At 52.0% G+C, this 27,873-nt stretch overlaps 1 protein-coding gene across 1 annotated transcript in view; it reads left to right on the top strand.

The window, feature by feature from the left end:
• STX1A (syntaxin 1A) overlaps positions 1-27,873 on the top strand; it is a 72,269-nt gene that overhangs the window by 37,747 nt on the left and 6,649 nt on the right. Inside the window, exons 4-7 of the mRNA XM_071447967.1 lie at positions 16,054-16,128; positions 20,636-20,709; positions 21,445-21,553; positions 27,721-27,794. Coding sequence (XP_071304068.1) covers positions 16,054-16,128; positions 20,636-20,709; positions 21,445-21,553; positions 27,721-27,794 — 332 coding nt within the window. The remainder of the gene's footprint in view (positions 1-16,053; positions 16,129-20,635; positions 20,710-21,444; positions 21,554-27,720; positions 27,795-27,873) is intronic.

Raw genomic sequence — 27,873 nt, 5'->3', positions numbered from 1 at the left:
GGCAATGGTTTGAACACTGTTTGATTTCTTATTGCAATGTGAGAAGTTTTTGAGTTACATCAATATTTTAAAACTTGCAATAATCAGTTGGATATTACAGGTGGACAGGCTGTGTCAAAGGGTTTCCAGTACCAACAATTATTGGTCTTTAGTCTCTTAAATTAAGGGTTGCCTTAGAAGATTGGTCATGCAAAGGCTCAGGAGAATGTGGCAGTGTGTTTTTTGATGGTAATGCATTTCTAGCAGTCAGTTTTATAATCTTTCCTATTTTGTACTGTTACAGCAGATTTTATTACTGATGGATTGTTCCTTTCCCCCCATGTTGCTGGTTTTGTCCTAGCTGTCCATCTCTCCAAAGTAGTCAGTTGGATATTATAGGTGGACAGGTTGTGTCAAAGGGTTTCCAATACCAACAATTATTTGTCTTTAGTCTCTTAAATTAAGGTTTGCCTTAAAAGATTGGTCATACAAAGGCTCAGGAGAAGGAGGACCTTAACCTCAGGTAAAGAGCCCCTGGGTTCAAGAAGGAGCTGGCCCTGAGGAGTCTTGGAGCTCTGAGGGCAGTTGAGGCAGAGTAGGTGCATTAGCATTTATCTAGAGCAAAAGCAGAGATGAGAAGACAGTGCAGTTTGTATCTGTGGTTACTTCAATTAGTCAGGGGATAGAAACCCACAGATTTCTCCTAAAAAGTTTCTGGGTTGAAAGCAGAGCAGGGGCAGACTGGCTGGAAAGGGTTTTTCTGTGCTGCCTTTGCCTTTGGCTTGTTGAACACAAGCTGTGATGCTGCCTGCTCCTCTCAGCTGCAGGGAGCTGCTGCTCTCAGACTGACTGGTGTTGTCTTTGAAGCTTTTTGTTGAGGAAGCAAGGCTGAAATTCCAAAGTTGTCTGTCAGCCAAGGCCCTGGTGAAGAACCACGGCTGGAGTGACCTCTGCCAGCCCTTTCCTTTCCTGTCCTTTTTAGCCTGGTGGGAAGGCTTTGAGGAGAGGTGGCAATGTCAAGGCTTGAAAGGCTCCTCTTTCATGGGAGGAGCAGCAGAGCCAGTCAGGTGCTACCTCTGCTCTCTGAGGGCAGCAGAGCCTCCTCCTTGTGTGGCAGAGAACATTGTCCCCTCTGTACCCCACTTGGAAGGAACACCGATCTCTGTGTCCCTTCTTGTCACCCCACCCACTGTTTTGTGATGAAAAGCAATTCAAACCTCATGCTGATGCCTTGTTTTTGGGACCAGGTGAGCTCAGAGTCTCCTGTAAAAGCATCTCCTGTGCTGCTGGTGGAAGGTGACTGTGCAGGGCATTGGGTGATGATGTGGAGTGTAGGAACATCGGGGGCAGGATGGTGGGGAGGGATGGAGATGAGAGATCTCTGCAGCCAGGTCAGGAACTTGGGGTTTATTGCAAAGGGCCTGGGTGCAGGGCCCTGCTGGGAGCTGCAGCCACAGCTCAGAGCAGGCCTGAGAGAAGAGAGGGGGAGAGAGGATGAGAGGGTGGAGAGTAAGGGGGTAAGAGAGTAAAAGGGTAAGAGTGTAAAAAGGTAAGAGAGCGAAGTTCCCATTACAACACAGTAAATCTCTGTGCTGAATATTCTCATTCTCACTGACCAATCTAGTACAGGATACAAATCCTACAGCATTTCCATACAGCCTATAAGAATCATTACATTACCACACTGTGTTACATTTTAAACCCTAAAAACTCCTCTTTGGGCCCCTTCTGCCAAGCTGTGGGGTCTGCTCTGCCCCTTGGGCCTGTCTGCAAGCAGAGGGTGTTGTTCCATCAAAAGGGGATCACCTTCAGCTGGCCACACCATTGTTTTCCAGTTGTTCAGTAACTGAGGGATCTCAAAGCTTGCTTTCATTTCAGTCTTGCTTATAGTTTCCATATTCTCAAAATCTTTTTGCCAGACAATCATATTCATAAGGCTTTCCTGTTTCATCTTCCCCAACAGTGGAGTAACATTTTTTCCCATTGAGGGCTTAAAAGTTTTGAATAATGATGATAAAACCAGCATGTCCCTGTCTTTGACACCACTTCCTGATCAGGTTGGGTGTGTGAGAGAGGAGGTGGGATTTTTCTGTGCAGGTGTGGGCTTTAGGAGGATGCAGCTGAGTGACTCATGTGTGTTCAGCCCAAGTCAGAAAGTAGGACACGTTTATGCAAGGCATGTTAACATCTCTTAAAAAAATGCCTCAGCTATAAGAAGTGCCTTATTCTTGGCATCCATCTGGGTTCTTGCAGAGACAGTGCTTAGAGTGGGTAATGGCACCATGTGTGGATTATATATCTCACCATGACCAAAAGGAATCTGGAGCTCCCAATCTGGAAGATAATTCTGTGCTCTTGAGACTACTGCAAGGGCTTTTAATAGCTTCTGGTGCTACAGGAAGGCAGCCTGGTGGGAAAGCAAGTTGGAGAATGTAGGCAGAGCATCACCCACCTTATTTTCTTCTGAATTTTAAGATCCTGCTTAGTTCCTGCTGTTCCTCTTCTGCAGTGGTGGAGCCACAGCAAATGGAGCTCTCAAGATTTAGCTGGGGAAGGATGTGTAATATTTGCTCTTAATTGAAAAGAAAATGAAGTGACATTTCAACCCTTCATCTCATTCTTTTTTGTTTGCCCTGTTGTTCAGTTTCACATGAAAGAAATGCTGATAAAAGGGCTTGTCAATGTTTGCCTTTGCAGCTCCCTTTCCATGTCTGAGCAGGGTGCTGGACACAGCCCCAAGGCCCCTTCTGCTCTCACACTAGAGAAGCTCTGAGCTGCTGTTTCCAGAAGCCTGAAGTGAAGACATTAGTCATTACCTTTGCTAATGAAGGGCTTCCCCTGGGGACCAGCCTCTGAACCTCCCACTGGTGGGAAGGTGGTCACTGATATGGATGCAGCAGCTGGGGATGATGTCCTATCAGCTGTGAGCAGCAGAAAAATGGAAAAAAATTCCATATTTTTATGATTGAAATAATTTGTCATGTGAAAAATCCAAATTCTTGTGATGAAAGCAGGTTTTTCTGAGCCCCTGGTGGAGTCCTCTTGCAGTCAGCTGCTCTGGCAGCTCAGCTGTGGGGAATGCTGCTGCTGCCTTGCTCCATCACTGGCAGGAGGACCATAACCCCATGATCCCCCAGCACTGGTATTCCTATTTCCAATACAGGAGGAGACCAGCTTGGGGTCCCTGAAGGCACCAGGTTCTGAACTGCCCAGGTTGGTCTCAAGCCCCACCTGGAGTTTTGTGCAGCAATTGTGGCTTGGTGGGACCTGGGACTTGGAAAACTTTCCCTCCTTATGTGTGCTCGGGGCTCCTCATGAACGTTGCAGGATGAATGGAAATTGAAAATCCCTTCCTGATTTGCATGCAGGCAAATTGCACCCAGCAGGGCTGGAGAGGACAGCCCCTGTGCCCTGGGCTGCTCTGGGCTCAGCTCCTGGTGGGGAGATGCTCCTGGTGGTGGTGAGGTGCTCCTGATGGGGAGATGTTCCTGCTGCTGAGGTGTTCCTGGCTGGGAGATGCTCCTACTGGTGGGATGTTCCTGGTGGGGAGATGTTCCTGGTGGGGAGATGTTCCTGGTGGGGAGATGTTCCTGGTGGGGAGATGTTCCTGGTGGGGAGATGTTCCTGGTGGGGAGATGTTCCTGGTGGGGAGATGTTCCTGGTGGGGAGATGTTCCTGGTGGGGAGATGTTCCTGGGGGTGAGATGTGCTCTCTGACCTGGTCCTCCACAGAGAAATGTGGAGGGATCAAAGGCCTGCAGCCCCTCTTGCTCTGGAGATAGGCTGGAGAGCTGGGGGTGTTCAGCCTGGAGATGAGAAGGCTCTGGGGAGAGCCTAGAGCCCCTTCCAGCCTAAAGGGGGCTTCAAAAAAGAGGGAGAGAGTCACATTTTACATGCAAATAGTGACAGAACGAGGGGGAACAGTTTTAATCTAAAAGAGGGGAGATTAGATTAGATTAGATATTAGGAAGAAATTCTTGCCTGTGAGGGAGGTGAGGGCCTGGCAGAGGTTGCCCAGAGGAGCTGTGGCTGCCCCTGGATCCCTGGAATTGTCCATGGCCAGGCTGGATGGGGCACCCTGGCATGACAGGAGGTGTCCCTGCCCCTGGCAGGGGGTTGGACCTGGATCACCTTTGAAGGTCCCTCCCAACCCAAGCCCATCCCTGATGCTGTGATTCCCTGAAGGGCTGTGCAGGCTCCTGGTGCTCTGCTGAGCTGCTCCTGCTCTGGCACAGGCTCCCCTCTGCCTGTCCAGGCTGGGATGTGCAGATCCTGCTGTGTCTGCTGGAAGGGGCTTGGCAGGGCAGCTTTCCCTGTGTGGGGTGGCTCCATGTCCTCCTCCAGGACAGCTCTGGGCAGTTTCCCACCTCCCCAGGCTGGGGCAGGCTGGAAGCAAAGCCCCCCTTCACTCAGCAGCCTGTGTGGGCAGTGTGGGGCAGTGGGCTCCACAGCATGGGTGCTGATGCTGGTCTGTGTGGGAGCCTTCTCCTCCTGCATCCCCACTGCCTCCCCCTTCCTCTGCTGCCTGTGTCAGAGCTCTGCCCTTGGCAGAGACCAAAATAGCTCCCACAGAGCTGCTGAAATGTCAGGCTGGAGCAGGCAGAGCTGGGCCACAGTGCTGCTGTGTGTGTGCAGTGGGACAGTGCCGTGAGCCTGGGGCACACATCCATGGCTGTGTTAAACCCATCCAGGGACAGTGGCTCCATCCCTGTCCTGGGCAGCTGTGCCAGGGCTTGACAGGCCTTGTAGGAACAAATATTCCACAATATCCTGCCTAAATCTCCCCTGGCACAACTTGAGGCCATTTCCTCTTGTCCTGTCCCTTGTTCCCTGTGAGCAGAGCCTGATCCTCACCTGGCTCCATCCTCATGTCAGGGAGTTGGAGAAAGCAGAAGGTCCCTCCTGAATCTCCTTTTCTCCAGGCTGAGCCCCTCCAGCTCCCTCATCCTCTCCTGGTGCTCCAGACCCTTCCCCAGCTCTTTAATATCTTTCTGGTTATGAGATGCCTAAAACTGAGCCCAGGATTGGAGGGAATGGGGAAGGCAAAAACTGGCAAAGGAAGGAATCTGGAGAATGATTTGGCAGAGGAGATTGAATTGCAGAGTGTGAAGAAGGAGCCATAATTAAAGGAGACAGACAGCAAGAGGATCCCACATGAGAGGGGGGAGGAGGGTTTGGGGGGAGCTGCAGGGATGTGGGGCTGGGGGAGAGTGGGAGAGCAGGCTGAGGGGAGCACCAGGGACAGCACACAGAAATATTGCCTGTGCAAGAGCTGGGCAGGGTGAGTGAGCCCTTGGCAGTGGTTCTGTGCAGTGCCAGCCCTGCATCCATCCTGTTCCCCCCTCCCATCCAGCCCAGGCCATCCTTGCATTGCTCTGCAGGAATTTGTAGCATCTCTGTTATTTTCTGTTCACTCCAGTTGTGTGATTTCATCTTTCTCGTTAAAGACGTGCCTGGGTTCTCTCCCTCCTCCCTCCCCCTGTCAGAGGTCACCTGCCCTGCAAGGAGCAAGGACACTGTGGGAAAATTGGGGTGGGGGAGCGGGAAGAAAGCAAGGCTGGGTGGTGTGCTTGCTTTTGGGATTCCCTGCCCCCTCCTCCCATGGATGGAGGAGATTTCCCTGCGGCGAATTCCTGAGACTTCCCTGCAGCGAATTCCTGAGATTTCCCTGCAGCAAATTCCTGAGATTTCCCTGCAGTGAATTCCTGAGATTTCCCTGCAGTGAGTTCCCGAGCTGGGGAGGAGGCACTGATGATGACACAGCAGTGACGATGACACAGCAGTGACGCTGCCCTGCCGCCGGGCTGGGGAGGAGAGGGAGCTGCAGCGAGCGTGCCAGGGAGCACGTCGGCATTGCTGGGCATTGCTGGGCAATGCTGGGCGCTCCTGGGCACTGCCAGGTGCTGCTGGGCACTGCCAGGCACTGGCATGGCTGGGGGGGCAGCTCACACGGCACACAGCTGCCAGACACCTCCAGAGCAGAGGGCAGCCCTGGCACAGGGCTCACAATGGTGCACAGGGCTCCCATGGCACATGGATTCCCATGGCACAGAGCTCCCACACCCCTCCAGAGCACTGGGAGCCCTGGCACGGGGCTCACGTGGCACACACATTTCATGGCACACAGATTCCATGGCACAGGGCTCTCATGGCATGCAGCTCCTGTGGCACACAGCTCCCACAGCACACATCTCCCATGGCACACAGCTCCTGTGGCACACAGCTCCCAGTGCATATGGCTCTGATTTCACACAGTTCCCATGGCACACAGCTTCTCTGGCACACAGGTCCCACAGCACACATCTCCCATGGCACACTGCTCCTGTGGCACACTGCTCCTGTGGCACAGACCTCCCAGAGCACACAGTTCCTACACAGCTCCCATGGCACACTGCTCCCAGAGCCCACAAGCCCACGTGGCATGTGACTCCCATGGCACACAGCTCCTGTGGCACGTGGCTCCCATGGCACACAGCTCCTGTGACACACAGCTCTTGTGACACACAGCTTCTCTGGCACACAGCTCCCAATGCATGTGGCTTTCATGGCACACAGCTCCCATGGCACAAGGCTCACATGGCTCACAGCTCCTGTGGCACACAGCTCCCAGTGCATGTGGCTCCCATGGCACACAGCTCCTCTGGCTCACATCTCCCATGGCACACAGCTCCTATCCCACAGCTCTCACAGCACACAATCCCACATGGCATGTGATTCCCATGCCACACAGCTCCTGTGACACACAGCTCCCGTGGCACACGTGGCATGTGCCTGCCATGGCTCACAGCCCCCAAGCAGCACCTGGAGAGTGCAGGGTCGATGGATGGGGAGGTTCTGGGCAGAGCTCTGTGCTGGGGGGACTGGTCAGAGGCTGCCCAACCTGCTGGGGGAGGGAGGTCCCCAGCCATTGGCAGGTGTGTTCCCCTCTCCAGAGCTGCATCAGGAATAAGTTGTTTCTGATTTTGGTGAATTAACAAGCAAAAGATGGAGGCAGTGAGTCAGCCTTGGGGTGGGGATCATGGAAGAGGGCTCAGCACATTTAACTCCCATGCAGGCTCAGAGCTGGCTCACTCCTGTGTTTGGAGCTGGGTGTGCAGGTGGGGATGGATGGACCAAACCCTGCCTTGCTGCTGCTGTTGTCCTCAAAAAATGTTGGGCTGGGCATCAGGAGGAAATGTTGTACCATGAGGGTGCTGAGGCCCTGGCACAGGGTGCCCAGAGCAGCTGTGCCTGCCCCATCCTTGGAAATGCTCCAGGCCAGGCTGGACAGGGCTTGGAGCAGCCTGGGACAAGGGAAGGTGTCCCTGCCATGCCGGAGGTTGCAATGAGATGAGCTTTAAGGTCCCTTCCAACCTAAACCACCCTAAAAGTCCATGGATATATGAAAAGATCCTTAAACAAGTACCCAGCACTGTGAGGTGGATTTTTTCCCCTTTTTGACCTTTCCCTGACAATGAGCCACAGGATCTCTCAAATTTACAGGGCATCCTGAGGGTTATACCTTCCTTCCAACTCGGAATTTTGGGCTATCCCATTTCCTTGAGTTAGCGGAGTCTAAAGAAGCTGCCAGACAAGCACTGTGCAGGGATGGTGGCTGCAGCTGACAGTGACTGCAGGTGACAGTGGCTGCAGGATGTCCTTAAAGCCCTTCCTAGCTACTGTGACCTGCCTGTGTGTTGTCCTTACTGGGACCTGACAATTTCAATGAAATGACACATTCCCTGCACTTCAGTCAGTGTTTAAAACCATAAATAATGCTCTTTTTTGTTTTGGGGGTTTTTAAGTTGGTTTTTTAAATTATTTTATTTTAGGTGGGTTTTTTGTTTGGTTGGTTTTTTGTTTTGTTTTTTGTTTTTTAAGGAAAAAAATTCTGGATTCAGCACATTCAGTTGTCAGCATTCTTTGTGGGTGCATTTTGAGTCTTTATTTCTCACTCAGTGCTTTGGGTACCAACTGCAGCATCTCAAGGGCACTCCCAGCTGAAGCTCTGGGAGGTAGGACTACTTCTGGTCAGTTTTTTTCTGCCAGTGCTATAAAAAGTTTTCAGCCAGAGGTAATACTTGCTCTTTATCATGGAAATATGCAACTCTAAAAATAACCTTTCCACAATTCCCCAGCTGGCTTCCTTCCTGCACAAAGCCCTGTGTCTGTCTGTCCGTCCAAGTGGGCTCACTGAGTGTCACCTTGTGCAGGGGTGAAGGACTTTCCTCCCTGCTGAGTCCTTCCATCAGCCCCTCCCTCCATCCCATCCTTTGGGATGCTCAGTCATGGGGCCCCTCATGGGCACAGACTCACTCTCTGATCTGGAACAATTCAATCCTCTCTGATTTTGGGAAGAGCTGGGGGTGTCCTAGGAGCTGGGGAGGGATGGGTGAAGGGTGTCAGGATCCTGAAGTACAGGAGTAAAGCTGCCAAAAGCAGGAGAGCCTCATGGAGGTGAACTGGGTCCAAAGCAAGGTCCTGCACCTGGGCTGGGGCAATCCCCAGGGCCAGCACAGACTGGGGGATGGATGGATGGACAATGCATGGATGGATGAGGGAGGGATGGATGGATGGATGGATGGATGGACGGACAATGCATGGATGGATGAGGGAGGGAGGGAGGGAGGGAGGGATGGATGGATGGATGGATGGATGGATGGATGGATGGATGGATGGATGCAGAAAAGGACTGGAGGATTCTGGTGGGTGACAAATGGGACTTGACCTATCCATGGGCACTGGCAGCCCAGGAAGCCAAGTGTCTCCTGGGCTCACCCTGAGCAGTGAGGGCAGCAGGACAGGGAGGGGATGTTCCCCCTGTGCTCTGAGACACCCTGGAGCTGCCCCAGCTCTGGGGTCCCAGCACAGGACAGTGGTGTTGAACTGAGGCTGGAGTCAGGTTGGACATGGGGGAAAAATGTCAGACCAAGAGGGGCTGGCACAGGGTGCCCAGAGCAGCTGTGGTTGCCCCATCCAACCTGGAAGTGTTTAAGGCCACATTGGACTGGCCCTGGAGAAGCTGGTCCAGTGGAAGGTGTCCCTGCCCATGGCAGTGGGTTGGACTGGATGATCTTTGCAGGTCACTTCCAGCCCAAACCACCCTGTGAGTCCATGATCCTGTGATTAAAGCTGGGGACAAAAAGGAATTAAATTGCTCTAGACATCTCTGTTTACAAGACCAGTTAAAACCCTACAGAACTGCAATTGCTTGTCTGTGATCCCAAATTCAGCCTAGCTTGTGTTCCTCAGACCTGGAAGAAAGATTTGGTTGGATGAAGTGTGAAATATCTTTTTCACAGCCTGGGAGAAGGACTCTTCAAGGGCAGGACCCTTCAGTAGCAGAGACACTCAAACATCTGGATGGTCCTGTCCTGCTCCTTGATATCAAGTGCTCACAGAATAAATTTAAAGCACTTTATCCTCCCTGAAGGCCTCAGTGTTTCTTACCACTTCTCTGTACCTCCTACCCTGGAGTTTCACTTGCCATGGATTTACATTCGCCTGTGTTCTCCCATGGGTGGTGAAGAGGAGAATATTTTCCCACCTTCTCCCAGTGCCACAGAAACTGGAGCTGGGAGTCACAGGGAGCCAGAAAACCCACCAGCAGTGGCCTGAAGGACAAGCTGAAGTTTTCTTGAGATGCTTAAAGAAGAGCAGAACCTCTCAACCATTTTGGTACATTAATAAATGAAAATGAGATAATAATGCAGAAAGGACACAAACATATGGGAAACACTTCCCTTTTTTTGGGAAATACATTATTTATCTTATGCTGAATAAATTCCAACATTCCAGCAGTAAATCAGTTTGTTGCTAAACAGTTGATACCAAAAATAGGCACTGCTGGATTCAGTCTGCCTGAAGGTATTGATTGGGAAGTTTTCCAGGAGCTGAGTAAGACGGTGCCTTTGCCATTAGTGTTGATTTCCAATAATTTCTGGCATACCTAGTGGGCACTGGGAGCTTGGGAGGTAGAAGAGCATTGATTCTAAAGAGAGAGGGAATGAGCTGGGTAATTATTGACTGATTAAACTGACCTTGCTTCTGAGTAAAATAATGGAGTATTCAAGGTGGGGTTCGATTGGGAGAACTAAAGAAGGTAAAGACAATGAGTGCAGTCAGTGTTGCAAAAATAGAGCCGAGGAGCTTTAGTTGGTACCTGTGCCCTCAGTGTGTGTGGGAGGGCTGGGGCAGATTTGGTCCATGTGAGCCCCAGCACTGCATCTCAAGTGCCCTCTGTCCATCCTGGAGCTGCCAGGGGTTTGTGTGTGGCTCCAAGCAGAGTGGAGCAGGCAGTAGGGGGATTTGTTTCTCTGGTGCTGCCCTGGAGCTAACAGGATGAATGGAAGGAGAGCCATAGGCAAGGCAGAAGAAGGCTATGGACAGGGAAGGAGTGTTTGCTCATCAGGCAGCTGATTGCTCCAGGAGAGCAGCTTTGGGGATGATGCTGCAGGGCTGAGAAGCTCTGACAGATGGGCACGTTTGCAGCAGGTGGGAGCAGCCATCCACAGCCCTTTTCTTGCATGAATTATGCTGTTTTATTTGGGTGCCCCAGCTGAGGGTGGGATGCAGGGGCTGAGCAGTTCTCTCCTGTCCCCCTCTGCCTGCTCCCCATTCTGTCATACCTGCTGCAAATGGCTGTGTTGGCCAGAGTTGAAAAAAAATTCCAGAAAATTAGGAAAGGGTTGAGTCAGCATCTGATGCTTTTGTTCTTGTTTCCCACAGCTTGAATCAATAAGTTGCAATGTGAAACTCTGAGCTCTGTTTCCAAGAATAAATGTCAGCCTTTGGGAACTGAAGGACTGCACAGAGGTCACTGATGTCCCAAATCTCTTTTGGCAAATGAGACTTCAGCTAGAAAGTCCTTCTCCACAGAGCTGCTCTCCATCCATCCATCCATCCATCCATCCATCCATCCATCCATCCCCCATCCATCCATCCATCCATCCATCCATCCATCCATCCATCCATCCATCATCCATCCATCCATCCATCCATCATCCATCCATCCATCCATCCATCCATCATCCATCCATCCATCCATCCATCCATCCTCCATCATCCATCCATCCATCCATCATCCATCCATCCATCATCCATCCATCCATCCATCCATCCATCATCCATCCATCCATCATCCATCCATCCATCCATCCATCCATCATCCATCCATCCATCCATCCATCCATCATCCATCCATCCATCATCCATCCATCCATCCATCCATCCATCCATCCATCATCCATCCATCCATCATCCATCCATCCATCCATCCATCCATCATCCATCCATCCATCCATCCATCCATCCATCCATCCATCATCCATCCATTCCCCAGTCTGTGGTGGTCCTGAGGATTGTCCTGACTCAGGTACTGGACCTTTCTAGCCAATCTCATCTCTGGTACCTTTTAAAACCTTTTGAGTTGCTTTAAGGCCATTAAACACTATGGAAGATGTTTCTGCCAGATCCCTACAGTTCCTTGGAATGATTCCTTATTATTTGCTCCCAGAGGTCAGATCCTTGTGGGGCTTCCTCTTTGCATTCACCTTTAAAAAGTACCCAATCTTCCATGAATGAAAGTTCCTAGATAAACAAGAAAGGTTTATTTGTTTAAAATTTTCTTTAAGGAACTGTTCCCACAATCTTCTTTCATTTTTTATTGAAATAGCTAAATCTTTGCCAAAAAGATCCTTGCAGCTTTGCCAGGTAACTCAGCTGGGAATTAGCTTGGACTTGCACTTTTCTTGATGATGTTTTAGTGGTTATTGTCAGTAAAGACTCGAAGGTTGCTGAGGTGAAGTTTCTTAGTCCCAGCAAAGAGTCAAGGGCTGAGCACCTTGCAAGCAAAGTCACTGTCACCATGATGTCCAGAGAGATAGAGTGACAGTACCTGTGGAGGGTGGAGGGCTGTGCCTGCCAGCACCTGCCTGCTCTCCTGCCTATTCCTGCCTGCTCCTTCCTGCTCCTTCCTGCTCCTGCCTATTCCTGCCTATTCCTGCCTGCTCCTTCCTGCCTGCTGTTCCTCCCTCCTGCTTCTGCTTCTGCTTACTCCTGCCTGCTCGCTCTTTGTCCTGTCTGCTCCTTCCTGCTTGCCTGCTCATTCCTGCCTGCTCCTACCTGTTCCTGTCTTCTCCTGCCTGCTCCTGCCTGTGTGCCTCTTCCTCCCTTCTGCTTCTGTCTACTCCTGCCTGCTTGCTCTTGGTCCTGTCTGTTCCTTCCTGCCTTCCTGTTCCTGCCTGCCTGCTCCTGCCTGCTCCTGCCTGCTCCTGCCTATTCCTGCCTATTCCTATCTGCTTCTGCCTGTTCCTGCCTGCTGCTGCCTATTCCTGCCTATTCCTGCCTGTTCCTGCCTATTCCTGCCTATTCCTGTCTATTCCTGCCTGTTCCTGCCTATTCCTGCCTATTCCTGTCTATTCCTACCTGCTCCTGCCTGTACCTGCCTGTTCCTGCCTGTTCCTATCTGCTTTTGCCTTCCTGTTCCTGCCTGCCTGCAGTGTCACCAGCCTGGGCTGAGTGTCTGCTCTCTGTCAGACAGGGGCCTCATGAGCTGTTGGCAGAGGGAGGAGGAGGAGTTTGTGCCCCTGCCTGCTCCCTGCACTGCCTGGCCTCCCTCCCAGGCAGGTCACAGCAGGCCCTGGGGCTCCTCAGGGGTGTCAAGACCAAAGACTTCTCAGGGGTCTTGGACCAAAGACTCCTTCTCCCTCCCAGCAGAGACTGGGGACACGTGGCCATGGGCAGGGACATCTCTGCTCTTGCTGTGCTCAGTGCCAGTGGCAATGGAGAGGAGATCCTATGGGATGTGGGGAGCTTGGCTCTTGCTCTGGAACATCCCACGTGGCCCCTCAGTGCCCCTCTGGCATGAAGGGATGCTGGCCCTGGCACAGCAGTGTTGTGGTACTCCAGCTTCCCATGGCTGTGTGTCCCTGGCTGGGAATGGTTAAATAATCTCAGTGAGTCACTTAAACAGACACTGTGCATGTGAAAATAATTGTCTGGGCAGCCTGTGCCTGCCAGGCCGCCAAGTAATCCTCACACGGCCTGTGACTCAAATCCAGCCAGAAGGAGTGTTCTTCATGCTGCTCAGTTGGAAATGGTTTGAGGGGAGGCATCCAGTCCTGTTCCCTGTCCCCTCCTTCCACCAGTGGGGTCCTGTGGCCCTTGCTGGCTCCCTGAGTGGCCAGCACAGGCTGTGCTCTGCACTTGTCCTTTGTGTCCTCAGTGGCAGCTTCACAGCAGCATGTCACAGCTCATAATGGACCTTAAAGACCATCTCATATCTCCTCTCATATCTCATCCCATCTCATCCCCCTGCCATGGGCAGGGACACCTTCCACTATCCCAGGTTGGTCAAGCCCTGTCCAACCTGACCTTGAACACTCCAGGGATCCAGGGGCAGCCACAGCTGCTCTGGGCCCACCCTTACAGGGAGAAATCTCTTCCCAACATCCCATCCATCCCTGCCCTCTGGCAGTGGGAGCCATTCTCCCAGGTCATCCCTGGTCCCCAGCCTCTCTCTGGAGCCCCTTTAGGCACTGGAAGGGACTCTGAGACCTTCTCTTGTCCAGGCTGAGCACCCCCAGCTCTCCCAGCCTGGCTCCACAGGGGGCTCCAGCCCTTGGGGCATCTCCATGGGCTTCTCTGCACTTGCTCCAGTAGCTCCACATCCTTCCTGGGCTGGGGACTCCAGAGCTGGCAGCAGGTCTGCAGGTGAGGTCTCAGAGCAGGACAGAGGGGGGATCCCTCAGCCTGAACTGACAGGGGGAAGGGAAAGCACATGGCAGTGAGTTAGGAGAAATTGTTCAGGAGAATTGAAGGTGGACGTGGGTGGGAAGGGACCTTGGCCAGTCCCCTCCAGCAGGTCCAGTGCTCAGCCCTGTGCAGAACATCCATAAGGACAGACATCCCTCAGACATCCCACAGACATCCCTCAGACATCCCACAGACATCCCTCAGACATCCCACAGACATCCCTCAGACATCCCTCAGACATCCCACAGACATCCCTCAGACATCCCTCAGACATCCCTCAGACATCCCACAGACATCCCTCAGACATCCCACAGACATCCCTCAGACATCCCTCAGACATCCCACAGACATCCCTCAGCCTCTCTGCATCTGGTATTTGACCACCATCATGGATGCTCTTTTTCTTAATATCTAATTTGCATTTTGCTTGCCCCAGCACTGCTTGTCCTCTTCCTGTGCTCCCCCAAGCTTCAGTAGGAAGCTGAATGTCACCTCCAGGGACCAGCAGGACACCTGGCCCAGGTTCTCTGCACCCTCCTGCAGGGTGGTCTCAGACAGCAGTAGGGACCCCCTTGGCTTTCCCCTTCCCAGGTGAACAATCCCAGCTCCCAGCCCATCCCTGTGGCCATGGCAGCCTCTTGTCTCCTCTTGTCTCCTGTACTCCTGGTCCTTGTCTGCTTACCCAGCCTGGATGGCTGCAGGGAGTTACTGAGCCCAGGCTGCTTTATTTCTTTATTAAGAAATAAATTTAATTCCTTATTATTACAGTTTTTAAATTCTTATTATAACAGTTTCTTATTTTTATTACTTTCCTATTATTGGAAATTTTTATATATCCTATAAATTCTTTAAAGAAATTTCTTCACATTACCGTTTCTTATTATTTCTTTATTTCTTATTATTACAAGTTTTTTTTTAAGAATGGGAAAAAAAAAATAGTCACTTAAATGAGAACTTAAACTGAAAATCTCCTATTCCTGCCACTGCATTTATGCCCCTTCTACAGCAAATATCCTGGGGTGAAGGACTTCACAGATGTATTCCTTCTCTCCTTTTCCCAATAGTGCTGAAGCTTGTAGCTCAGGGATGGGGATGTTTATAGCTGCCAGAATGATAGGACCTTCCCCCAGAACATTCCCATCATCAGGATTGTCTAATTATGCCTATGACTGGCAGCTGGCATCAGAACCATTGACATGAGTCAGTCAATATGCCTCAGCTCTATTAAACTAAGTTTTATTTAATTAAGTCTTGATCTCATCAAAATCAAGAGGGAGTGTTGGGGTGGCAGCAGGGAGAGCTGCACTGGCAGACCCCAGGTGGGTCTCAGTGATCTGGGTTTGCTGCTCCAGGGGCTCTGGCAGTTCCTGAAGCACAGATTGCTGAGGGGCACAGCTGCAATCCTGGCTTCTTTCAGGACACACTGGTTTCTGGGAGAAGAACCTGGATGTGATCACAGGGTCACAAGATGGTTTGGGTTTGAAGGGAATTTGAAAGGTTCCACCCCCTGCCATGGGCAGGGACACCTTCCACTGTCCCAGGCTGCTCCCAGCCCTGTCCAGCCTGGCCTTGGGCACTGCCAGGGATGCAGGGGCTGCCACAGCTGCTCTGGGCACCCTGTGCCAGGGCCTGCCCACCCTCAGGATCTGACATTTCCTCCCCATGTCTAACCTGACCTTATTTTTGTATTCTTGTTCTATTTAACACTTGTGTTGGGGCCCCAGAGCTGGAAGCAGCTGGAGGTCCCAGGAATGTGAGGAGAGTCCAGCATGGAGCATGGGGTGGTGGGAGTGTTCCCACCTAGATTGTGAGAGTGCTCCCAGTCTGGATGTGGGAGTGCTCCCATTCTGGGGATGCAAGTGCTCCCAGTCTGGGGGTGGAAATTTTCCCAGTCTGGATTGTGGGAGTGCTCCCAGTCTGGGGGTGGGAGGGTTCCCAGTCTGGGGGTGGAAGTGTTCCCAGTCTGGGGGTGGAAATTTTTCCAGTCTGGATGTGGGAGTGCTTCCAGTCTGGATTGTGGGAGTGCTCCCAGTCTGGGAATTGGGAGTGTTTTCAATCAGGGGTTGAAAATCCTTCCAGTTAGGGGAGTTCTGGAGTTCTCTGCTTTTAACCCCCTGTGTTCTCAGAGGTGTATCCATGTCCTCAGTGGCCACACCAGGTGCTAATATTCAAATTTCAGCACTGATTGGTTTGACCACAAACTCCCAAAAACTTACTTCCTTTTCAAACCAGGACAGGGGGTTGAAGGGGGGCTCCCAGCTCTGGTCTCTACGCTCTGCAGGGCAGCAGATTTCAGTGGTGTCTGCAGCACACCCATATTTGCTCTTTGCTCTCTCCCCAGAAACGAAAGAGGAGCTGGAGGAGCTGATGTCTGACATCAAGAAGACGGCGAACAAAGTGCGCTCCAAACTAAAGAGTGAGTGGTGACAAACTAAACTAAACTAAACTAAACTAAACTAAACTAAACTGCCTGGCATGGAGCTCTGGCTCTGTCTGGAGCACTCCTGTCCCAGGCTGGAAATACTCCCAGGGATCAGCATCACCTTCCCTCCCTGCTGTACCCTCCAGATGCTTTTGCTTGCCCTTTTTGTCCCCTTGTGCCTCATTCCCAGAATGGAATTGAGGGAATGGGGCCAGGAGCAGCTGGTGGGCTCTGAGTGAGTCCTGTGCCACACCTCTGGCAGGGCTTGGACACTAGGCAAACCCCCAGCTTGGCCTAAAGTTCTGTTCAGGTCTGGGTGGGTGAGGAGGTGCTGCTGTGGGAGGTGCTGCAGGATGTGACCCTCAGTTTCCACTATTGGAGGAGTCAGTCACTCTCTGAGGGGGCTGTCTGCCCACTGATGGTCAGGGTTGTGCTGGAGCACTCAGACAACCCAGAATTCCAAGACTGGGCCCCAGGGGACTGAGGGAGTCTGAGAGGATGGCAGCATCTTGAGACAGGAGCCAGGTCACCCCTGGCACCTCGGATTTGCCTGTGGTGGTATGGACATCAGTTTGGTTGGCTTTGCTGCAGAAGACCTGGCTGTGTCTGAAGGGTAGGAGAGGAGCTGGAGCTTCCCCCAAGGCAGCAGTGTCCTCACTAATCCCAGGGTTTTGTGGGAGTCTGGCAGTCATGAGCACTCAGATATGCCCAGAGCCCTGTATTTGGTCACCCCTGGTGTGGCCATGTCCCATGTGAGGGCCAGGAGACCTGAACCCCTTGTTCCTATGCTCCCTCTGTCCTAACACATGATCTCAACTAGAACCAGAAAGGAGAGCCAGGGATATCTTATCTATTCCACAGTCCAAGGGATCCATTCCTATAGCCCTGGACACACTGGGATCCCTGTGCTGGGATATCCTGGTGATAAGGTTTGGCCTTAAAAAAAAAAAAAAAAAAACTTTTTCCATAAGTGTTTCGTTCAGTGTTTTGTAAGGGACTTTGAGAGCCTGAAGGATTGCAGGACAGGCTCCTGTTCCCTGCTTCCAGAAAAGCCTCTCTGCTGTCATATTAACCTGGAGCAGCAGATGACTGGTGCTTGTGCTGTGTCCCAAATTGCCTCCTGGCCAGCATGATCAATGACAGAAAACAGTCAGGGCTGATCAAAAACAACAGCTGCTGACAACAAACTGACTTCTTCAGGCCAGACATTACTCATGCAGGGCATAATTCTGATTGCTAGCTTCTTGGGAAAATGGGATTTTATTAGTTATCAGAAATGCCCAGTGTTTGCCAATAGCATTCCATGGGAATGGGGAGTGCTCTGTGTGGGTGTGCAGGAGGCCCAGGGACTGATGAAATGCACTGAGCTGTGCTGGGGGTGAGCCCTGCTGCAGGAGGAACCTGCCCTGTGCTGGGCTTGAGGGACTGATCCAGGATGGAAAGTGCTGGGGACAGCTGGGCTCTGAGAGCTGTGAGACACCACTGTTGGGAATGGGCTCTTCAGCCCAGCTCCAGGGATGCCACTCTGGCTGCTTGCCAAGAGCTTTATCAGTGTGCCCACCCAGGCACGCCAAGATCTCGGATGGTTGCAGTTTATTGCAGCCCTGAGACACATGAACAGTCTCTGTTTTGGTCCACACGTTCAAAGAAGGAGTCAGAGTTCTTCAGTTCTTGGTCTCAGAGTTGTTTATTGTTTCTTATCTATAAAATTTTTTCTGCTGTCCTGCCAAGGTCTGCTCAGGAGGACAGTTCCAGGCACTCTACCTGCCCCCAGGGCAGTGTTATCTCTTTATACTAAAAACTACATATAACATGTTTACAATTACTTTCCAATACCTATCACCTGTGTTAAACAGTGAGTTTCTACTCTAAACCAATCCCAAAGTGCCAACATCACAGCAGAAGATGGAGGTAGAGAAGATGAAGAAGAAAGGCTGGAGACACGCCCAAGTCCTTCCATCTTGTCCCCAAAACCCCTATTCTAAAAACCCCAAAATCTACTTTTTCACCCAGTGATAATTTTATTATTACACTACTTAAACTTCTGTGACTTTCAGGTCTTCATACAAAGCTGTTAATTTGCTCCACGGGTCACAATCAAACCCACAGTGCTCTGGGCTGTGTGCCAGGGTCTCTGAGCCCCCTGGCAGGGGTCCTGGCACCTCTGGACACCCAGAAGGATGTCCTGAGTTCTGACATGCCACCAGCTCACATGGCTGGTTCAGGTGTGTCCCTGCACACTGGCCAGCCTGCTGATGGCAGCTTTCTTCCAAGTTTTATAATCCCCTGAAATTAAGTCTTTGAGTTAGTATGTCCTGAGCTGGCCTTGAGGAACAGGTTTCATAGAATCCTGGAATGATGGGATGGTTTGAGTTGGAAAAAGCCTTAAAGATAATCTTATTTCACCCCTGCCATGGGCAGGGACACCTCCCAGTACTCCAGGCTGCTGCAAGGCTTGGGCACTGCCAGGCATGGGGCAGGATTGCTGGTCCTGCTCTGTGCCAGCCCTGCAGTGTGACCGTGTTTGCAGGGATCTTAGGGTGAGGGAAGAGACGAGGATCTGACTCCATGTTTCAGAAGGCTGATTTATTATTTTATGATATATATTATATTAAAACTATACTATACTAAAAGAATAGAAGAAAGGATTTCATCAGAAGGCTGGCTAAGAATAGAAAAGGAAGGAATGATAACAAAGGTTTGTGGCTTGGACTCTCTGTCTGAGCCAGCTGGGCTGTGATTGGCCATTAATTACAAACAACCACATGAGACCAATCCCAGATGCACCTGTTGCATTCCACAGCAGCAGATAACCATTGGTTACATTTTGTTCCTGAGGCCTCGAGGCTTCTCAGGAGGAAAAATCCTAAGGAAAGGATTTTCCATAAAAGATGTCTGTGACACTGCAGCCCACAGCACCGTGGGACATGACCCTGCTCCTCCCTGCCATGGCCCTCAGGCGTTGGACACTGAGGCTTTCATGTCAATTATTTTCCTAATTAAAGGGGCAGATCCCTGTGCTGCTCCATGGCTGCTCAGCACTCCTGCCAGCATGGTGGGTGCTCCCTGTGCCACTCCAGGACATGGAGGAGCTGCTGGTTTTTGGTTCCCTGGAGGAGTTTTGAGGTTTGGTATTTTGCAGACACTTCAGCTCTGCATTTTCTCCTCCTGCCTCTCTGGTAGAAGCAGCTCTACAATTTGTTTGAATACTGGCAATCAGACCTAAGCACCACATTGATTTTGTGTGGAAATCCTGGCTCACCAGCCTGGGGGTGACAGTGCTGCCCTTTCAGCCCCAGATCACAGCCAGTGGCCAGGCACCAGGTGCTTTGCAGGGCTTTGCTGCCAGGCTCAATGCTGGAGTCAGGGTTTGGGAAGTGCCCAGCACCAGCTGCTCCTTGATCCAGTGTTTCACAATCCCTTTGCCAAACAATCCCCTCCCTTTGGTTAAGCACTGGAGCAGCCACTCTGGCAAAGTGGTGGAGTCACCATCCCTGGAAGTGTTCCAAAAATGAGCACATTGGCATTTGGCACAGTGGCTTCATGGGCTTGAGGTAATCAGTGGAAAGTTGGATTTGATTATTTTGGAGGTCTTTTACAGCCTGAATGATTCAGTGGTTGTTCTCCAAAGAGCACAAACTATTGGAATAATTACCAATCTAGCCAGACAGGATGTGCCTGAGCTTGTCTGGCCCTTGGTGCTGAACCAGATAGCAGCAACTGTGGTGTTTGACCCCACAGACACTTTTGGCTGGGTGTGTGGTGTTTGACCCCACAGACACTTTTGGCTGGCTGGGTGTGTGGTGTTTGACCCCACAGACACTTTTGGCTGCCTGGGTGTGTGGTGTTTCACTCACAGACACCTTTGGCTGGCTGGGTGTGTGGTGTTTCACCCCACAGACACTTTTGGCTGCCTGGGTGTGTGGTGTTTCACCCCACAGACACTTTTTCCTGGCTGGGTGCTGCAGCTGGGCACTGGGGACAAGTCCAGGCCTGCAGGAGCTCTGGTGGTGCTGGGATGGAGCTTCCCCCATAACAGGGGCTGCTCCTCAGGTTTCCCTCTGTTGGAGAAGCTTTAAGGCGATGGTGAAGGAAAGGAGTTGGTTCTGATGGAGGGTTTGGATCCAGAGCTTTATTCTGGCCTCTGAATGCAGCACCAGCTCCAACAGAACTCCCTGAGCCCGTGGCTGCTGCTCCTTTAACCCCGGGGAGAGGGGCAGGGAAGGGGCAGGGAGCCACCAAGCAGGTACAGGAGGGGAGGGACAAAGGGACAAAGGACACCTGGATGGCCCAATGCCCCCCAGGGGTAGAGGGCATCATTTGGATCTGCCAATCACTCAGTGCCCTTCTGGAATGCCAGGACTGACAGACAGTGCTGGGAGGGAAAGAGGAGGTGACTGGCACACCTGGGAGGGAATTATCAGGGGAGGGACCCAGGTTTCTGAGGTAAACCCTGAAATCACGGCACAACAGGAAACTAATGTGTCCTTGTGCCCTTCAGGCATTGAGCAGAGCATCGAACAAGAGGAGGGGCTGAACAGGTCATCGGCCGACCTGCGGATAAGGAAAACTCAGGTGAGCCTCTGACAGGGAGGGGAGGGGGGCAAGGGGCAGCTCAGGGATCCTAGAAGTGCTGGAGAGGAGGCCTCTGTAGGGGGATAGAATGTAAGAAAATAAAGATAGTGTAGAAAGTAATATCACTCCTAAGGAGCTGCAGCTGGGCCAATTAGCAAAGATTAGGAGCAGGCCTGACTTTAACAGGCCACAGCTGTGACCAGTGAGAGGAAGATGCTATAAAAGGGGTGGCTGGGTGAGAGGGGAACTGGGGTTGGTGGCTGCTTTGTGAAGAAGAAAGAGTCAGTGCTCTGAGGAGCTGCCCATGAGAAACACCAAGATTATAAAAGAATAGAAGAATTCTATTGGAATGATATATTATAAAAGAGTAGAATATGTAAGATATTAGAATAATATATAATTGGTTCTATTGAAATGATACATTATAAAATAATAGAAGAAAGGATTTCATCAAGAGGCTAGAAAGGAATGGAATGATAATAAAATCTTGTGACTGACCAAGTCTGAGCCAGCTGGGCTGTGATTGGCCATTAATTAGAAACAATTACATGAGACCAATCCCAGATGCACCTGTTGCATTCCACAGCAGCAGATAACCATTGGTTCCATTTCGTTTCTGAGGCCTCTCAGCTTCTCAGGAGAAAGATCCTAGCCAGAGGAGTTTTCATAACACTCCTGTGTTATGGCACTATGTCTGTGCCACTCTCAGCCTGCTGTCCCCTTGTGTCCCCCCAGCACTCCACGCTGTCCCGCAAGTTCGTGGAGGTGATGTCGGAGTACAACGCCACGCAGACCGACTACCGGGAGCGCTGCAAGGGCAGGATCCAGAGGCAGCTGGAGATCAGTGAGTAACCCACCCTGCTGTGGGGCACTGGGCTCTCTGGGCCACGGCCTGAGCACTCCCAATGGAGCAGAGCTGCTCCCTGTCTCAGTTTGGAAAGACCGGTGTCTGCTAAGGAAGGCAGGAGCCTCCCCTGAAATGGAAAATGTAAACCCCCTCCCTCTGAATTGCTATAAATTTTAAATTAAGGGGCTCTCTGGCAAAAATATGGGAGCAGGAAAGAACAGTTCTTTAATAGGGAAAAAAAATAAAAGGATAAAATAAACAATGCAGTAAACCAAACCAACACTGACAGAGTCAGAACCCAACCTGACAGCCTGTGGGTCAGGGTGTTGGCAGCAGTGCCATTGGAATTGTGGCTCAGCCCTCCTGCAGTGTCAGGGCTGGTTCTGCTGGAGCAGGGATCCTGGAGAAAGGTGCAGTCTCTGCCTCTGAAGATGCAGTGGAAGAAGAGGCAGCTGCTGTTCCTCTGGGGAATCCAGTGCAGAAGCTGTGCTGGTGTTCCAGAATCTCCAGATTATATCCAGGTAGGAATGCTTGGCTCCTCCCTCTGGGCTCACATCTCCCAATGGGATGCTGTAGTTCTTATCAGCCATGCAGGGACATTCAATGGCTGTTATCAGCAGATGTCTCCCCAGAGGGAGGAGTGATTGTGAGCACTCAGAGACACAGATAAGGCAAACTGCCCACTTGACAAGACAGCTGCCATACAGGTGGTAATAGAATACAGCTTGCCTTGCTGTAATCTGGAACACTCCCTCAGAGCTCCTGGGATGCACAGGAGCCCCTGGGAGCAGCTGGAACATGGCTCCTGTGGGGTGAGACCTTGAGTTCCAGTGGCAACTGCATCCAGCAAATTGGATCCTAAAATGCTGCAGAAAGAGCACAGGGATCACAAGGAGAGGGATTCCTTCTGTGTTTGCAGCTAATTTTATTCCAAGAAGCTCACAGGAATTCCTGATTCCTGTGGGTGCTTGTCCTTCCTCAGGGTGCTCCACATGCATGAACTTAGCTAAACATGGAATCAGGGAAGGGAATTCTTGAGATGGGAGCACTCCCTGCTCCTGATGGTCTCCCTTGCACAGGAGGAGCAGGAGCCTCAGTGCTGCCTCTTTGGGCCAGGACTGATGGCTCTTAGCAGCCATTGTGTTGTGGCCAAGGGTGGACCTCAGGTGACACCTCTGAGGCTGGTGGCACCTCACCCAGGTGACACTGCTGTGGCACTTGGATCTCTGAGTCAGCCAGAGCCCATCCCTTAGGAGCAGTCCAGTCCTGCCTCTCTAGAAACACTCTCCTGATGGTCCTTCTGGGCAGGCAGTGACAGTTTAGAGCAAAGGGGTGATATCCCAGCAAAGAAGAACCATGTAATTAGGGGAATAATCAAGGGGGAAGGGGAAGGCAGGGCATGCAGAAATTAAAGGAGATTTTTGCAAATAATCTCACTTTCAGACATGTTGTGGGGTTTGTGCTCAGAATGGAAGGCTCTGAACTTAGTCATTTTTTTTCCCCAAGAACCAAATGGATGTTTTTTCTTTCCTCCAACAACTCACTGTGAATAATGATGGGAGATTTGTGAGTCAACCTGGTGTCCTTGGTGGTCACCTGTGGGAATGTGCTGGGAATCTGGGTGCTGTGGGAATTTCTGTGGAGGGCTGGAGGGAGACACAGCTCTGCAAGCCTTAATCTTTGTTCAGATTAGTCTTTGTGATGCCTGATACTCCCAGGGCTGCACGGGAAGGCTGACTGACACGGGGCTCAACAAGAGCTTGCCAGTTTGCTGTAAAGCAGGATGTGTCACTGCTCCAGCTGCCTGACTCACCCTGCAGAGACAGCTGAGGAGTGCCTTGTCATGTGAACAGCAATTTAAGGTATCCCTGTGCCTCTCTCTGAGAGAGGAGGTTTGGAAGGGCTCAGCCTTGTCCTTGACTGGATGCAGACCTGAAAGAAACCTTCCGCTTGTTTTCCTACTGAATTTTGGGAGGTCTCTGCTGCTCTGCTTAAGTCCTGAAGATATATTGTTGTTTTGTCTGCTCTGTCCATCCTGCCAGGTTGTCAGTGCCTGACAGAGCCTGGGGTGCAGGGACAGGGCAGCTCAGGAGCCCCCATAAAGCAAAGTGTGCTCTAGGAGAGGTGTCCCTGTTCCTGAGAGCAAGGGACTCCTGTTCCCCTCAGGATGGAGGTGTGGAGGAGTGTGGGAGATGAGTGCATTTCTCATTGCTACAGAAGAGGTGCAGAGCTGGGCTGGGGAGGGCACAGCCCTTTGCCAGAGCTGGATTCCCCCATCAGGAAATGGAAAAGATTTCCTGGCAAAAAGACTCATCCAAAGGTGTTGCTGTAGGACATGAAAGAACACAAGCGCACATCGCTGTTCTCAAGGTGAAGAAAAAAGGGAGGTTTATTTTCTGACTCCAACATTTATAGTTTTCCAAGAGTGACAGTGGATTGGAGGGTGACAGTGCCACCTCTCCAATGACACTGGACAGACCAGCAGTCCATCAGCTTTCTCCTCCTCCATGAAGGAATGCAAAACAATGAGTTATTTACAGAAAGTGTGTGAGAAAGTTTGTTATAAAAATGTCAACATCAGAAGACTTAGAAAATCTTCAAAAATCAGGGGGACACCAAGGAACAGCTTATGGGTGTTTTACCAGGGGCTCTGCTTGGCCCGGGGTGTCCCAGGCAGGGCTTCAGCCCCAGCTGCTCCTGCACAGGCTCTCTGGGACAGAGCTCAGCTGGGCTGTGACTGCACAGATCTCCACAACATCCTCAGCTCTCGTTTTCTGCTGAGGAGTCCAAAGATAGAAAGTGCTGGGAGCTCTGACAGCAAAGCCAGTGAATCACTTGGGTTTTGAGTGTGAGAGCAGGAACTTCTCAGGTGCTCTGGGCAGGCTCCCCAGCACCAGCAAGTTTCTCCATCCTCACCACACCTGGCTCTGCGAGTAGCACAGTGGCAGAGTTGGTGATGTGGAGTCAGTGCCCTGGGCTGCAGCCACCCCCTGGGGCTCCCCACAGCCCCCTCAGGATCTGTTCCCTTCTCCTTGTGTGGGCACTGCTGTGTCTGTGTGTGCCAGAGGTTGTGCTGTGCAACCATCAGCATCACCCTGCCCACCCAGGAGCAGCTCTGAGAGCATTCAGTGTGCAAGGTTCTGTGGCTGAATCCTCATCCTGATACCAGCCTGGGCAGGGCCAGAGCTGTGTGAGCTGGGTGACAGCCAGGTAGGCCAGATTGTACCTGTTACCTCACACACAGCTGGACAGGACAGCATTGCCCATCTCTCCATAAATTGTATGGATTTGTGTCTGTAAGAGTTGAAAAGCCAGCTCTGGGCAGAGGATCCCAGCCTTGGGAAGGTTCCCTGTCCTCAGTGTGAGCCCCAGCTGTGGCTCTGCAGGTGCCTGTGCAGGGATGCTGCCAGCCCAGGGGTGCTGCCAGCCTGGAGAGCCCAGCTGAGCCCTCATTTGGCCATGGACCATTGGACTCCTTCAGCCCTGAGCTACCTCCCTATTTATAGACATCTGCATGCAGGGTTGGCCACACTGCCATCCAGTGTCAGCTGGGCTGTGGGACTGAGCTGTGCCACCAGAGGCTTCCCTGGGAGCTTCCCCCACACCCTGGCAGGGCTGCCCCATGCCCTGGGAGATGCTCACTGGGGTGGTCACTCTGCCCAGCTGGCCATTACAGGGCCATTACTGTGCCTTGAAGTCTCCTCAGTGGTTTCACACTCACCTGTCCCAGAGTTTGGCTCTGCAGTGGCCTGGGCACTGTCTCCCTCTGTTCTCTCCCTGCCACCTTAGGGCAGAGTTTGCTCCTCCACACTCTGGGCTTGTCTTGTTGGCAGAGCTGCTTCTCCCCAAGAAACTTTAATTGCTGGAGATGCCAAGTAAGAGGCAGATGTACTCTGGAGCTCTCTGGGGAGGCACAGGTCCAATGCTCAGGATTTTCTGGTGTTTAACCAAATTTTGGGGCAGGAGTGTTCCTCCAGGCTCTTCTCCCTCACAGTGGCTCCATCCTTTCACTGCTCCATCCATTCACTGTGCCATGGCCCTGTGGGAATGTGAGCAGCAGATCAGGCAGGTACCAGGACACTTTGAGCTGATTTTAGTGCTGTGGAGGAGCTGATGGCAGGCCAGGAAGCCCAGTTAAGAGGCAGTGGCTTTCCTGGGAAGTGCTCTGAGGTCCTGCAGGTTGGTTATATTGAACAATTGGTTATTGTTGGGCAGGTGGTGTGGGTGAGATGCAGCCTCCATGCCCCAGGCTTGGCTCAGCATTGTAGCAAGTTCTTCCTGAGCAGCTGTGCCAGGCCAGCAGTGCCTGCCCAGCTGTTAGTCCATGGGATGCCTTTGCTCTCATCCTTCACCTCAGTGCAGCTTTTACCAGCCCTGTGCTCTGCATTAGGGCAGTGAGGCAGCAGGAAGGAGAGGATGAGAATGATTCCCACATCCCACCCCACCTCTGCCCATGATGGATGTGGCATCTCCTGGAGCCCTTCAGGGCTGGCATTTGCAGAGCAAGCAGCTCTCCATGGACAGCACCCGGGCCAGTGGCTGCTCAGAGCTGGGCACATCCACAGGAGGCTTTGGAATTTTGTGCTGTTTGATCCCTTGTTCTCCCTTCCTGGGAGCAGGGCAGGGTCAGCCCAGAGCAAGCAGCCAACAGCAAGGAAAGCTGGCAAGGCTTGTGGTGGATCATCCTTGGTGGGAGTGATGCTCTGTCACTCTAAAACATGGAATGGTGTCTGGAAATGGGCTGGGGACCCTTCTCCTCCTGGGGACCCTTCTCCTCTGAGGACCCTTCTTGGAGCTGGGCAAGGTGGGAGCTTGACTGATCCTGAAATCTGTGAGTACACAGTGGCAAAGCTCAGCCTCACATGCATCTGTGAACCCCCTCAGGTTGTTTTTGGGACTCAAACCAGCAGCTGCTCAGGGCTTTGGGGTCACAACCAGGTCGTGGTTGTCCAGACCAGCCTCACACAGAGCCCCAGCCTCTGCCCATGTGTCAGAGCTGTGCTGGGCTCTTCCCATTTCCCCACTCTGAGTGCCCTGGAGGATGCTGTTGTCCTTTTCAGTGCCACAGGCTGCAGGCAGCGTGTCACAGGGAGCATCTGCAGCCCCCAGCCCTGCTCTGCAGGTTTTGCTTCCATCAGCCTTGGTGGAGTCACTTCATCAGCTGCTCCTGCCTGACTGCCCTGCTCACACCAGTGGGTGTCACTTGTCCTGTCTCAGGTGAGCTGCCCACCCTCTCCATCCCACTGGGCAGCCCCCAGTGTCCTGCCCAGCATCTCCATCTGTCTGGCTGTAATTCCACGTGTCCTACGTGGCTGCTAGCCCAAGAAATTCACTGCACTCAGTGCAGGGATCAGTGCCACCCATGGAGGGGTCAGGATCTCTCTCTGCTGCATGGGGTGGGGAAGGGAAGGAAGCACATTTTTCTCCAGGTGTGGGTGAATTGTTTTTAGAGGAGCCATGGGGCTGGAGGGCCCCAGAGCCATGGAGGGGGCAGGACAGAGCCTGGCTTCTGGTGGTTGGATGTGGATGCCATGGGACAGAGAGAGAGAAACAGCAAGTGTTCCTCACAGCAGCTTGTGAGAGATCTTTTAGGGAGTTGTAAGGATGTGATAACTTGTTAAGTATAAACAATTTTCAGGTGATGGTTTTATACTTCATTTTCTGGGGTTTTTTAAGGATGTTGTATGAGAAAAGCATTTCTTCTTTTTCTGAGCTTTAGAGAATGTGAATCCCAGAAATATTCTTGGGAAGTTGTGCCTTGCTTGTTGTGCCATGGTTACAGCAGCAGGGCCAGAACCTGGGCAGTCCAGCTGAGCCCAGTGTCCTGGTGGCATTGGGGACAGGGTTTGTCCAGAGCACCCCTGCCTGTGGCTCCTTCCCCATCCCTCCTCTTTCACAGACACTGGGCTCCCTGCTCTGCAGGAGTGCTCAGTGTGCCCAGGAGGGTGTTCCTGTGTGAGCTCAGCCAAGCTGGCAGCTTGATGCCCTTAACATGAGGTGTGTCAGAGCCAGGCTGTGAGAGGGCAGCCTCCAAACTGCCCTGTGTGCTCCTGGGGCTGAAAGCTCTGCTCTGTTCCACTCGTGGGACAATTACCATGGAGCCTGTGGGACTTGTGGTGGGTTCAGGGGGCTCTTGGCTGACCTGTGTTGTTGTGTGGTTGCAGCTGGCAGGACCACCACCAGCGAGGAGCTGGAGGACATGCTGGAGAGCGGCAACCCAGCCATCTTCTCCTCTGGGGTAAGCTCTGCTGCAGCTGAGCCAGCCCCCAGCACCAGGGATGGCTGCTGGACGTGCTGCCACAGTGCAGAGAAATGAA

Source organism: Agelaius tricolor, unplaced genomic scaffold (assembly GCF_023055355.1).
Source record: "Agelaius tricolor isolate 1412-34295 unplaced genomic scaffold, bAgeTri1.0.p SCAF_25, whole genome shotgun sequence".
In the NCBI taxonomy this organism is placed as follows: domain Eukaryota; kingdom Metazoa; phylum Chordata; class Aves; order Passeriformes; family Icteridae; genus Agelaius; species Agelaius tricolor.
The sequence above is the reverse complement of the archived record's forward strand: the minus strand, read 5'-3'. Positions and strand labels throughout refer to the sequence as shown.